Source organism: Neophocaena asiaeorientalis, unplaced genomic scaffold, assembly GCF_003031525.2.
Source record: "Neophocaena asiaeorientalis asiaeorientalis breed wild unplaced genomic scaffold, Neophocaena_asiaeorientalis_V1.1 scaffold91, whole genome shotgun sequence".
In the NCBI taxonomy this organism is placed as follows: domain Eukaryota; kingdom Metazoa; phylum Chordata; class Mammalia; order Artiodactyla; family Phocoenidae; genus Neophocaena; species Neophocaena asiaeorientalis.
This window is the reverse complement of record NW_020173198.1, coordinates 14,092,444-14,104,854: the sequence shown is the minus strand read 5'-3', so window position 1 is coordinate 14,104,854 and position 12,411 is coordinate 14,092,444. Positions and strand designations below refer to the sequence as shown.

At 44.8% G+C, this 12,411-nt stretch overlaps 1 protein-coding gene across 2 annotated transcripts in view; it reads right to left on the bottom strand.

The window, feature by feature from the left end:
• Nucleotides 1–1,495: 1,495 nt before the first annotated feature.
• The window catches only part of LITAF (lipopolysaccharide induced TNF factor), an 80,575-nt gene continuing 69,659 nt past the window's right edge, over nt 1,496–12,411 (bottom strand). The window contains exons 1-3 of one of the 2 annotated variants that reach the window (XM_024744159.1): nt 8,799–9,023; nt 6,128–6,284; nt 1,496–3,089 (exon numbers count right to left, since the gene is read on the bottom strand). In XM_024744159.1, the coding sequence (XP_024599927.1) occupies nt 2,981–3,089; nt 6,128–6,284; nt 8,799–9,018 (486 nt within the window). In that variant the 5' untranslated portion in view covers nt 9,019–9,023 and the 3' untranslated portion in view covers nt 1,496–2,980. Of the gene's footprint in view, nt 3,090–6,127; nt 6,285–8,798; nt 9,024–12,411 lie in introns of those variants that run through there. The other variant, XM_024744161.1, reaches the window with a different exon arrangement.

The window sequence follows — 12,411 nt, the reverse complement described above, 5'->3', positions numbered from 1 at the left end:
GCCCCAGATTCTTTTTTTTTTAAAATTTTAAAAAAAAAAAAAAAAAAAAAAAAAACCTCCGGGTTTCTCTCTTTCATCGCCCTTGCTGGATCTACTTTCAATTCACTGGTGTGCCCATGAAAAACAGACAACTCATTATAAACATCTGAGTCATAAATGCAGGAGATAACTTTAATAGGATCCAAAATGCAAATCAGAATTCTGTTAGTAAAATTCCAACGTCTACATTTACTCCTAAACAGAGATCTTTGAGCTCAAAATTCAGAGAAGGATTTTAATATCCCAAACACGAGAGGTTTGTTACTGGGGAGAAAACTGAGGCCAAGTTGTGTGTGAGTATATGAAGCCACATTTATAAATAGTTCAGGGCCCAATAGAAGTGTTCTCGGTAGCAACTGGGAAGCCAGTTGTCCCAGAGAAAACATTTTCATGGGTAATGTTGTGGTCAGCCAGGAATCAGTCATGTGCTCAAAGTTGGCTTAAACAGATGCAAAAACTGAATTCTTTTTGATAACAAGACACAAACCAACATTTGTATGTGTACAAGGCCTAGATGGACTAACAGTGTATAAGATGTACGGCCATTTTGGGTTTGAAATTGGTAAATATTCTTCTTTGAGGTCCAAGTAGATATAAAATAAAGCTCTCGCATTAATTGAATGTGATTCAGTGTTTGCAACAAACTCCAAAGTCCCCAACAAACAGGGGAAGAACAAAAGAGCCTTTTAATTTGTAAAAATATATGAATAAGCCCGTATTTCAATGAATAAAATAGAATATCTGACGAACACTTCATGCTCCAGGTTATATATATATATATATATATATATATATATAATATATATATGTATGTTACGGTCCTCGAAATAGGGCTCTTGTTTTGAAGACTCTGCATATGTAATTGATAACAGCTTGAGACCATTTATATGCCACCATCTGAGCAAAACTGCTAAATATGCATGGCCTTCAATTTTGTCAAATGCAAGAAAAACACATGCTCAGGATCGGCTGAGTGGCAATTTTTTTCAGACCAGAAGTTAGGGTTTAAATGACAAAGTCGCACCAAGGTGGCATGATTTTCCGGCACCTTCCAAAATGAAGCTTTATCACCAGGTAGGAAAAGAGGATGACATTCATATTCCCGGCGAGTTACAATGCCCTCCTTCTAGCATCTCACATCTACCCGGATCAATTAACAAAGCATGTTTTGTTCGGAGCATGAATGAGGACGGCTTTCTTCTGTGCATTTTATTAAAACTTGAAAGCTATGGCTTGCTGCCACTGATGACGCCTATTGGGTTCCAACAGCCTAATGTTCAAATATGACTCGCCAGCTATCCACCCAACTCAACATCGGTCATCTCGACATCGGGGGATATTCAGCAAGTCTGTAGTTTTTATCATGAAGGATTTTCTACTGTTATGGAACAAATAAAGGGTTCTTTGTACCAACGGCTGGAAACACAACATGAGACCTTTCTTCACACCGTAAGAATTGATGAACACAGAGTGAACAAAAGACTTTATTTTTGAAAAGCAGATAACACCAAAGTACTATGTAGTATCCATAGTCATTGCAAAAATAATTACTGGAACTTCCGAAACATCAAATGAATAAGCTGGATCAATGGGCTATGACTATAATTTTGAACCAATATACAGACTTTCGATCTAGGCTTGATTTCTACATAATATTATTGACATGCATTCCCTGTGCCTATTTAGTATCAAAATGGGGACTCTTGAAAGTCGAGCCCGGCTTTGTCTTGATTTCAAAGATGACACAGCAGCGCACAGAGAACTCTGGTTTGCTGCTTCAGTCCTAGAAATCATGTCTTCAGATGTTATACAACAAATTGATTTCTGAAAAATAAAATCCAGACTTCAGATGCCTTTGAAACAGTCAGGTCCCCACACTTTTCAGCACCACGATACTCAGACGTGCTCAAACACGCTTTCCTTCGTCTTTCCAAATATCCACCAGGAACCCAAAAGGGGACCCGCTTTAAGAGTTCCAATATGGAGGTCTTTAGGAACAACACTAAACCCAAGTAAAGGCAGTAGATGAAATTATCCCCGTTACTTTTTCTGTTAAGGAAAAAAAAAAAAAAGTGAGAGTGCATTGGCAAATGGGAGAATGATACCAGTCATACATATGGTTAGGGAAAACGGTTCTATAAATCCATCCTTTCAAAATTATGTTCAAAGGTGTTTAAGACCAAAAGGAGGTCACAAAAACTGTTAATACAAACAATCCCTCTACCAAAAAAAAGCTCTTTGTGGAAAGTGGCTGAGGATCTGGTCCAAAGAAAGCGGATCAGCGTAAAGATCCAGCCTTCTATTCCTAGCCTGCGTTTATGACCTCATGGCTATGTGTCTGATGGGTGTGAATAACCCCTCCCTGTACTTAAAAACGAATTAAGAAATTAAAGTGAATTTGTGTGCTATTTAAAGGCCTGCAGTTACAGAATCTGAGAGCCAAGCCCTTAGACTGTAAGGCAAGATTTTTGTCATCAGAAGTGGAAACAGATGGCTAGGACGGTAGGCACTAAAGGTTGGTTCAGCCGTACGAGGGCCAGAACAGTTTAAAAACTAAGGCAATCTGGGGCTTCTCAGTTTGAGACCACCAAGAGAAAGGCCCACTGAAGCCAAAAAATCAGTGGCAAATCACCAGAAGATACTCAGGACAATGGTCACAGCTGGATGGGATGACTTGGGGTCACAGACGGGGAGGCAGGAAACCCTTGAACCAGCACTCAAGGAGAATGTCTTTGCATGTCCTGTGCATGACACCAAGCAGCAATTTCTGGGGTTTGGAGGTGTGTTATTTTTGCGATATTTTCCCCCCAAAAGAAGACACGAAGGTGGAGACCCTGGAGAGATGAGACCACCAAAATGGAGCCTTCACCAGGGGTGGGGCTGGGTGAGAGTCGGAAAGGCCTTCCTGCAGCACACGGCTCCCTTCAGGTCTGGCTGAGTCCTACAAACGCTTGTAGGTGCCCAGGAGAGCTTTGCAGTTGGGACAGTAGTGGTCCACATCCTGCAGGGCGTCCACACAGAAAGGGATGAAGCAGCAGCCCGCGATGCACCTAGAACAAAAAAGGCCACACATGGAGAGCGTTACAGACTGTAGTCGTTTGGATGACAGCCGCCAACAAGATATGTCGGAGTCTTAATCCCTGGAACCTATAAATGTGACCTTATTTGGAAAAAGGGTCTTTGCAGATGTAATTAAGGATCCCAAGATGGGATCTTCCTGGATTATGAGGGTGGGCTCCTTAAACTCCAAGACAGGGATCCTGATAAGAAGAGAAAAGGACACACAGAAATACAGAGAGGGACAAAGCCCATGTAAAGACAGAGGCAGAGACTGCAGTGATGCACCACAGCCAAAGAACACCGGGACTACCAGAAGCTAGAAGAGACAGGGAAGGATTCTGCCCTTAGAGCTTTTGGAAGGAGCATGGCATCTTGATTTTGAACTTCCGGCTTCTAGAATGGTGAGAGAATAAATTCCTATTGTTTTAAGCCACCAGGTTTGTGGTAATTTGTTATGGCAGCCCTGGGGAACTAAGACCCCAGCCATTGCCAAGGCTGCTCCCACAGACAGACTGCTCTGCGTGTATTATCAAGTCTTGGGACGCTTAGGCATCTTTCAAAGTGTTAGATTGGAATCGGTGAATTTCTTTTGTAAAGGGCCACAGAGTATGTATTTCAGGCTACATGGGTCTTGTTCTGTCACTGGAGCATGAAGCAGCCACAGATAATCCGTAAATAAAGGGCGTCACCTGTTCCAATAGAACTTACAATAGGCTGGATTTGGCCCCGGGGCTGTAGTTTGCTGACTCCTGTCTTGGACTGACCACTTTTCCATACAGACAGCCTGCTTCTCACAGCAACAATCATATAAATTTCCACAAATCACGTCTCTTAACCTACATAATCCATCATCAGCGCACGCAAGCAGGACCTCCATACAGCCTGAGGTGCAAGAAGAAATAGATTTGGTCTTTGGTTCTCGGCACAGAGCTCCAAAACCCGTGGAACGTCCTGAGTGACAGGAGTGTCTTCTGTTACTCACAAAGAGCCCCTTTCAATCACACCTGAGTTTATGCTAGTGAGGTGACTAGGGTGGGTCCCTAGACAGGCTTGGGATGGGCTGGTCACCAGAAAGACCAAGTGACTAGAGGGCTGGAACTTTCAACCTCAACTACAGACCTCTGGGGTGGAATGGGGGGATGACGATTGGGTTATAAAAACACTTGAACAGCTAATTTGGAGAGATTCTGGGTTGGTGAATCCGGCATTTATGTGCCGGAAGGGTGGTGTACCCCAACTCCAAGGGGACAGAAGCCCCTGCACTCAGGACCTATCTGGATCTCGCCCTGTTACCTCCTCACCTAGCTGTCCATCTGTCTGTCTCCTGTATGATAAACCCGTAAATGTAAGTAAAGTGCCATGCTGAGTTCTGTGAGCCATTCATTCTAGCATATGATCAAACCCGAAGAGGGGACAGCAGGACCCCTGATCAGTCAGAAGTTCAGGGGACCTACGACTTGTGCCTGGCATCTGAAGTGGGGGGCAGTCTGTGGGACTGAGCCCTTAAGCTGTGGGGTCTGCAACTCTAGGTAGTGTCAGAGCTGAACTGAAACACTGACACGCAGCTGGTGCTGGAGGCTTGGCCAGTGTCAGAAAACACCCCACAGCCTTACAACCAAAGTTTGCCAAAAAACATAGTTTAAAAAAAAAAAAAAAAAAAAAAAAATCAACATTTTACAGGAAGACACTGATTTATATAAAGCAGAATCAGGAAATATCCTGAAGAGAAGACTATCTCATGAATGGAATTTCCTATTGCCTAAGCTTACCTGAGTTCAAATAAGGGCAGCCAGTGCATTTAGAGATCATCCTATCCTCCCGCCTGACAAGTGCGGGCATGGCTGCAAGAGGCGATGCACACACAGCCACCTACTTTATCCTCAACACCCCCGGAGGTGGGCGTTAGTACAACCCAGTTTACAGATGAGGAAACTGGAGCACAGAGAGGTGAAGTCACTTGCCCAGAGCCACACAGCTGTGAGAGGCAGGATCTGAACACACAGTACTGCATTTAAGGAAGAAAAGAAGAACGGATAGAAAAAGCTGCCTCAATTTGAAAGCGAGAGGCCAATATTCGATAAAAGTTTCCATTTTGTCCTTCCCTGATTTCAAAGACAAAAGTTCGTTTTAACAGGAAAGTCCAAAGGACGATGAGTTTTTATGTAATGTTTTCTGTCTCCTTTCTTCCCCTCTGAATGCAAGTCCTCAAGAAAGTTAATTAAGCTCTCAGGGGCTTTGAGCCTCTCTTCAAAATTAGGAAGAGAACCATGATTCCCCCTCCACCTAAGTCATGAGCAGATAATGAGGAAAGAGCCAGGCAAGGGCCTCTGAAAAGAAACCCACAAACACGGTTGCCTTCGAGGAAGAAAACAGAACACTTATGGTTTTCTGAGTGACTTGCATGGCCAGGAATAAGGAGGCTGCCTTTATCTGTTTGGAAAAAAAAAAGTTAAATGGTGCTTCCTCAACTTTCTCCCAGAACAGAAAGTATTATCTCTTTCAACATAATACCCTTGGTACAGACATAAATTTATTTACACATTCTCCTTGTGTAGGCAACAGAAAACTACTGGGGGTCCTAAAAGGATAAGAAATTTTGAAGAGATGACTATAAAATATTTTAACGTACAGATTGTTTAAAGCTTCTCTTAGAGTCAAGCAAACATTATTAATTAGGTCATGAAATTCTACAAAAAGAAATCCCCAAGGGTATCGCTGTACACAGATACAAATGGCTGCTATGCTTGTCCCTACACGCAGGGAGTGGTCTGAGAAGAAAGGATGGGACAGCAGCTTCCAGGGGCTGATATGCTCGAGGGCAGTGGTTCTCAACTGGGCACGACTTCTGGTTATGACAACGGGGGCAGGGGAGCTCCTGGCATCTAGTGGGTAGAGACCAGGGATGCTGCTCAACATCCTACAGGGCACAGGACAGGCCCCCACAACACAGAAGTAGGTGCTGAGGCTGAGAAATCCTACAAGAGAGGAATTCGGGAGAGCCCGGGGTCTGAGTGGACCTCAGACTTACCCCAACAGGCACAGGCTCCCGCAGGAGAGCCAGGTGAGGGCGCCGGCATTATAGGACAGCTGAGTCACGATCATCTTGTTGCAGGAAGGACAACACATCTGGACCGGGCGGTCGAAAAAGGAGATGGGCTGCTGCACGTAGACTGTCTGCACAGCAACTGACGGAAGGAACAGAACAAACCGGCCAATCAGTAAATGAGGAAGACATTCATTAAATGCAAAACAGTAGAGGCAGGATCTCGACAGATATTTGCTCACCTGTGTTCAGGAGAGCACTGTTCACAAGAGCCCAGAGGTGGAAGCAACCCAGCGTCCATTCATAAATGAATGGATGAACAAAATGTGGTCCATCCATGCAACGGGTTATTAGTCAGCCTTAAAAAGGAAGGAAATTCTGACACATCTTATAACATGGATGGACCTTAAGGGCATCAGGCTAAGCGAAACAAGCCAGTCACAAAAAGACAAATACTGTTGATTCCACAGATAGGAGGCACCTAGAGTAGTTGAATTCATAGAGATAAAAAGTAGAATGGTGGGTGCCAGGGGCTTGGGAGAGAGGAGTGAAGGGGAGTTGCCATTTAATGGGTATAGAGTTTGTTTTGTATAATGTAAGAGATGGAAGGTGGTAATGATTGCCCAAAAATGTGAACGTACTTAATGCCACTGAATTGTACGCTGAGAAGTGCTTAAGGTAATCAATCTTATGTTATGTGTTATTTTACCACAATAAAAAAAAATTGGTGATGGGTGAGGAGGGAGAAAAATGACAAAAAGGGAAGAAAACAGTGGCAGATTTCCAGAATTACCACTTGAGGGGCTCTGGAAACCTCCACACACGAGATGGGGGAAAGGACTGTGTGTTTCTGGAGGAGATTTGGCCCAGCTCCGCCAGGCTTTCAAACTCAACTGTCTCTGGACTCAAGTGCGGAGCTTATTAAGAATGCAGATTCCCTGGTCCTGCCCTCAAGACCACCTGATTCGGCAAGTCTGGGGCAGGGTCCCCAAACTGCTTTTTAAGCTCTTGAGTGGTTCTACAAAGGTGGTCTGCAGATGGTAATTTCAGAAACAGTGATGTGATGGGTTTTAGCCTCAATTTTCTTCATCCATAGATTAGTGGTTGCCAGGGGCTGGGGGGATGGAGGGTGACGGGGGTTTCTTTCTGGGGTGATGGAAATGTTCTGGAAATAGTGCTGATGGTTGCACAGCTCTGTGAATATGCTAAAACCACTGAATCGTATGCTTTAAAAGAGTGAACTTTATGGTATGGGAATTCTATCTCAATAAAGCTGTTTTTAAAAAAATGGAATAATAAGGGCTGTCGCTAGGATTAAATGGGACAAAGGCAGTAAAGAACCTCACCCCGTGCCTGGTACAGAGTGAATCCTCCATAAACAAGCCTGCATTTCACACGGTCTCCTTAGCAAACTCCAATGCCCAGTAATAAGGCTGGCGTTTACCAAGCCAGGGGATACTGGCCCAGTTCTTTACAAGTCGGGGGACCATACTGATACACGCAGTGGGTATATGAAATCATGCTAAAAAGAGAAAACTATGTGAAAAACACGCGCGGACATCCACAAGCATTAGAAGAGCACCTAGGGTGATGGAAATCACAAAGCCCTCAGAGCTTAGCACATTCTTTTGGTTTTCGGCAAAGTTGTTTAAGCTCGTAGCTCTGTCAAAGTGACTTTTTTCTGTTTTTATGTTATTGAGATGCCATTTCTGTGATCTATGTATTAGGGGACATGAACTGTTACCCAGAGCTAACCAGACAATATTCCCAGAAAGACCTAGAAAGCACCCCCACCCCCGCCCCCTGCAGAAAAGCAGCATCAAAGCACAATTCAGCACTTACACGTACATTTTAGTAAGGGTTATTTGGGGTACAGGGATCAGTGTGACCTAAAAGAGTCTGAAGTCGTGCTCTCGCCCTCGTCCATCTCAAGGAGTCAAAGTCACTTGAGCACAATAGTTCGCACTCCTCCAATGATTACTCATGGAACCTTACTTAACCTTAACAGCCGCCCGTTGTAGGTACTTGATGGGCCCCATTTTACAGATGGGGAAACCGAGGCACAAGGAGGCTGGTGAACCCAGGCAGTCTGTCTCACGGGTGCGCTCTCTGAGCTGCCTGTAATACTGAATCAGCTACATACCTGGGTGCAGATGGGCAGCAGGAAGTACCAGAGGGCAAGGACATGAAGAAGTTGCTGGAGGGCAGGGGAGTCACCTGCACTAATGTTGGGCTGGGGGTGGGTTTCAGCTCACCCATTCCTCACTCACGGCTGCATCCTCTCCCTCTCCTACTCCAGCCCTGGCCTCGGGGCAGGGGTTCTCCCGCCAAGCCTCAGCAGGAAGGGCAGGAGCCCCCAAAAGCAAACTCCCATTCCCAAATTTCTCTGGGACGGTTCGTTGTGCCTCTGTGATAAGCACCAGAGGCTCAGTTTACAGTGGACGTGGGAAAGTTCATCAACTGTGCTTTATTATGGAAAAGCCAAAGCCTCACTGACAGGGAACCCAAGACTAGATGTGAAATCTCAGGACACGGGGGAAAGTTGGACTGACTGGCACTTTGCTTAGACTCTGGGGCACAGTCACTACGGCCACTCTCCGGAGTCCCAGGGCTGAGGGCCAAGGAGAGGTAAGGGGGCCCGGGAGGCCGTACGTACTTGCATTGGCATTGGGGACGGGCACTGGCTGGGTGTAGTACCCAGGCGGATTCATGCCCTTCCCATCTGGGCCCGTCATGAGCCCCGTGGCCGGCCCAGGCATGGGTGCTGGAGGTGTGGGGTAGTAACTGTTAACAGAAACTGTCTCTTCATAGGATGGGGGCGCAGTTGGCACCGAGGAAGGTCCAGCAGCCGCCTGGTAGGATCCTGGAGCAGACATTTTACCTAAAGTAAAACCAGAAGACACCAGATCAGAAATTCAATTGACAGGGGCCTCCCTGGTGGTGCAGCGGTTAAGAATCCACCTGCCAATGCAGGGGACACGGGTTCGAGCCCTGGTCCAGGAAGATCCCACATGCCGCGGAGCAACTAAGCCTGTGTGCCACAACTACTGAGCCTGTGCTCTAGAGCCCGTGCTCCGCAACAAGAGAAGCCACCGCAGTGAGAAGCCTGTGCACCGCAACGAAGAGTAGCCCTGGCTCGCCGCAACTAGAGAAAGCCCGTGTGCAGCAACAAAGACCCAATGCAGCCAAAAATAAATAAATTAATTAATTAAAAAAAAAATTCAACTGACATCTCCCCATCTCTCTTTTCCACTCTCAATCCTTTTTTTTAACATCTTTATTGGAGTACAATTGCTTTAAAATGTTGTGTTAGTTTCTGCTGTACAACAAAGTGAATCAGCTATACTTATATATACATCCCCATATACCCTCCCCCTTGAGCCTCCCTCCCACCCTCCCTATCCCACCCCTCTAGGTCGTCACAAAGCATCGAGCTGATCTCTCTGTGCTATGTGGCTGCTTCCCACTAGCCATCCATTTTACATTTGGTAATGTATATATGTCAATGCTACTCTCTCACTTAGTCCCAGCTTCCCCTCCCCCTCCTGTGACCTCAAGTCAGTTCTCTATGTCTGCATCTTTATTCCTGACCTGCCACAAGTTTCATCAGTACTGTTTTTTTAGATTCCATATATGTGCATTAGCATCTGGTATTTGTTTTTCTCTTTCTGATTTACTTCACTCTGTACGACTGACTCTAGGTCCATCCACCTCATTACAAATAACTCAATTTCGTTCCTTTTTATGGCTGAGTAATATTCCATTGTATATATGTGCCACATCTTCTTTATCCATTCATCTGATGATGGACATTTAGGTTGCTTCCATGTCCTGGCTATTGTAAATAGTGCTGCAATGAACATTGTGGTACATGTATCTTTTTGAATTTCTTTCATTTTCTAACTGACAGACAATTAGGAAATGACCTGTGTCCAGTCTTGTCCAAAAGCCAGAAACGGAGTTAACATCATCCCTTCCAGACCCAAGAATGAGAACCTTAACAAGAGATTCCCTACATAAAGGTAAAAGGTAGGGGGACATCCCTGGTGGTTCAGTGGTTAAGACCTCAAGCTTCCACTAGAGGTTCAATCCCTGATTGGAGAACTAAGATCCCACATGCTGAGTCGAGTGGCCAAAAGAAAACAAAGGATTGCCTTGGGTATTGCTCACCCTTTGCATTTCCATTTTAAAAAAAAAGAAAGAAGGTAGATGATGACAAGAGAAAAATTACCCAAATCCCCTGGGCAAACATCCGCCAAATGTGAACATAAATTTTTTCACACTTGAAACCATCACCCAACCAAGACCTATCTTTCATATCTAGTGTTTTTTCTTTTCTTTTCTTTCCTCCTTTTTTAATCTTTTTTTAAAAAATTAACCACTGCAGTTTTTACTAACAGTGTTTCAAGTGACCGGAAAAGACAAAGGCCTTCAAAAGCCAACCACAAACTATGGCAAATACTAAGCAAAACAAGCCAGAGGCCAAGAAACCCACATGGTGAATGCCATGTACCCGAAGTCCAGAAGCAGGAAAAGGAATCTTGGGGGTGTAAGTTAAGAAAACGGTTACTCTTGGGAGGGGAAGGAGAGTCTGGAAGAGGCTGGTGGGTGAGGGTGTCTAGTCATGTTCTCTTCATCTGGGGGTGGTTACACAGGAATGTCCACTTTGTGAAAATTCGAGTTGTACAATTAAGTTATGTGCCCTTTTCTGTATATATGCTATAGTTTTTAAAAAGTAAACACACACAGGGACACACAAACCAACCAGTTCTCGTTTTGAAAAGTGAGAATCAGAGCAGCCAGGCACATATTTCCTTTTGTGAGGGCAAAGAACCGTTTTTTTTTTTTCCCTGCAGAACTGATGCCCGCCTAGAATTACATGGCCTGGACCCAGGGTGTGTTCCTGTCTGCGGTCCCATGCTCGGCAGCCCCCGGGCAGCTGGAGAAGGACACAGTGCCGTCCTTTGTCTGCTTCTGTTTTTCCAACGGGGCAGGGCTAACGCTGCATTAGAAGATCCATTCAAACCTGTCTCAGGAGAAACGGAGCACAGAGCTCTGAGGGCAGCGAGCCACAGTCCGGGGGCTTGGCCGGGCCTGTGCTGCTTCCCACGCACCATGCCTCCTCTTCTAGATCCCGTGGGAAGTAGAATCGATTCATTCTGCTGCGGGGAGAAGGGGAGAATCCTTCAAGGACGCTCTGCCTTTCAGCCCAGCCCAAAAGAGATTTCTCTGGGGGAAGAGATGAAAGGGCTTTCAAAGTGGAAAGAGAGACATGGGAAGATGACCATGCATAAAACAAAATCCATAAATAAAGCCAGATAGGTTGGAGCTGGGTTCTAGAAAATTGTGGAAGTCCTATGGAGATGTTTGGATCTCATTCTATAAGCCTGGGGCTGTCCAAGGGAAACTTTCCAGAAGGATGGAAATGGTCTCTATGTGGGCTGTTCAATACGGTCGCCAGCAACCACACCACACTGCCAAACACTTGAAATGCGTCCGAGGAACTGAATTGTTAAATTATATTTATTTAAATTGAAAATCGAATATAGGGAATTCCCTGACGGTCCAAGTGGTTAGCACTCTGTGCTTTCACCACTGAGGGCCTGGGTTCAATCCCTGGTTGGGGAACTAAGATCCCACAAGAAAAAAAAAAAAAAAAGAAAGAAAGAAAGAAAGAAAATCAAATACACAATGCATTTACTGGAACATTTTTATGTAAGTCTGGGACTCCTGGGGTATGCGAATCTACTTTCTCAACAGCAAATTTAAGGAACTCTGAATTGAGATCAAATGTTTTTGATAAAATTTTAGCATCCAATTTGGGATATGATGTCAACGTAAAATACACCTTGGATTTCAAAACATTTTTTAAATGTTAACGTGAAACACCTCGTTCATAATTTTTTATATCGACTCTAGATTGAAATGATAATACTTTAGATAGCCAGAGTTAATATGTTGTTCCAGTTCATTTCACTTGTTTCTTTTTACTTTTTAAAATGTGGTTACTAAACAATTTTAAATTGCCTATGTGGCTCGCTTTCTGGTTCTATGGGATAGGAACCATGGAAGGTTACCGAGAAAAGGAAAGGTTCAACCCTAGACAGGGTAGATGAAGCAGAAGGTCTGGAAAGGAAACAAGAAGCAAAGCTCGGAAGGCCCCTGTGTGGGGGTGGAAGGCCCAGGGATGGGGCGAGTCTACAGTGGGGGGTTGACCCCAGAACATCTTTGTGAAAACAGGCTCAGGGTTTAAAACAGACTGACTGTGA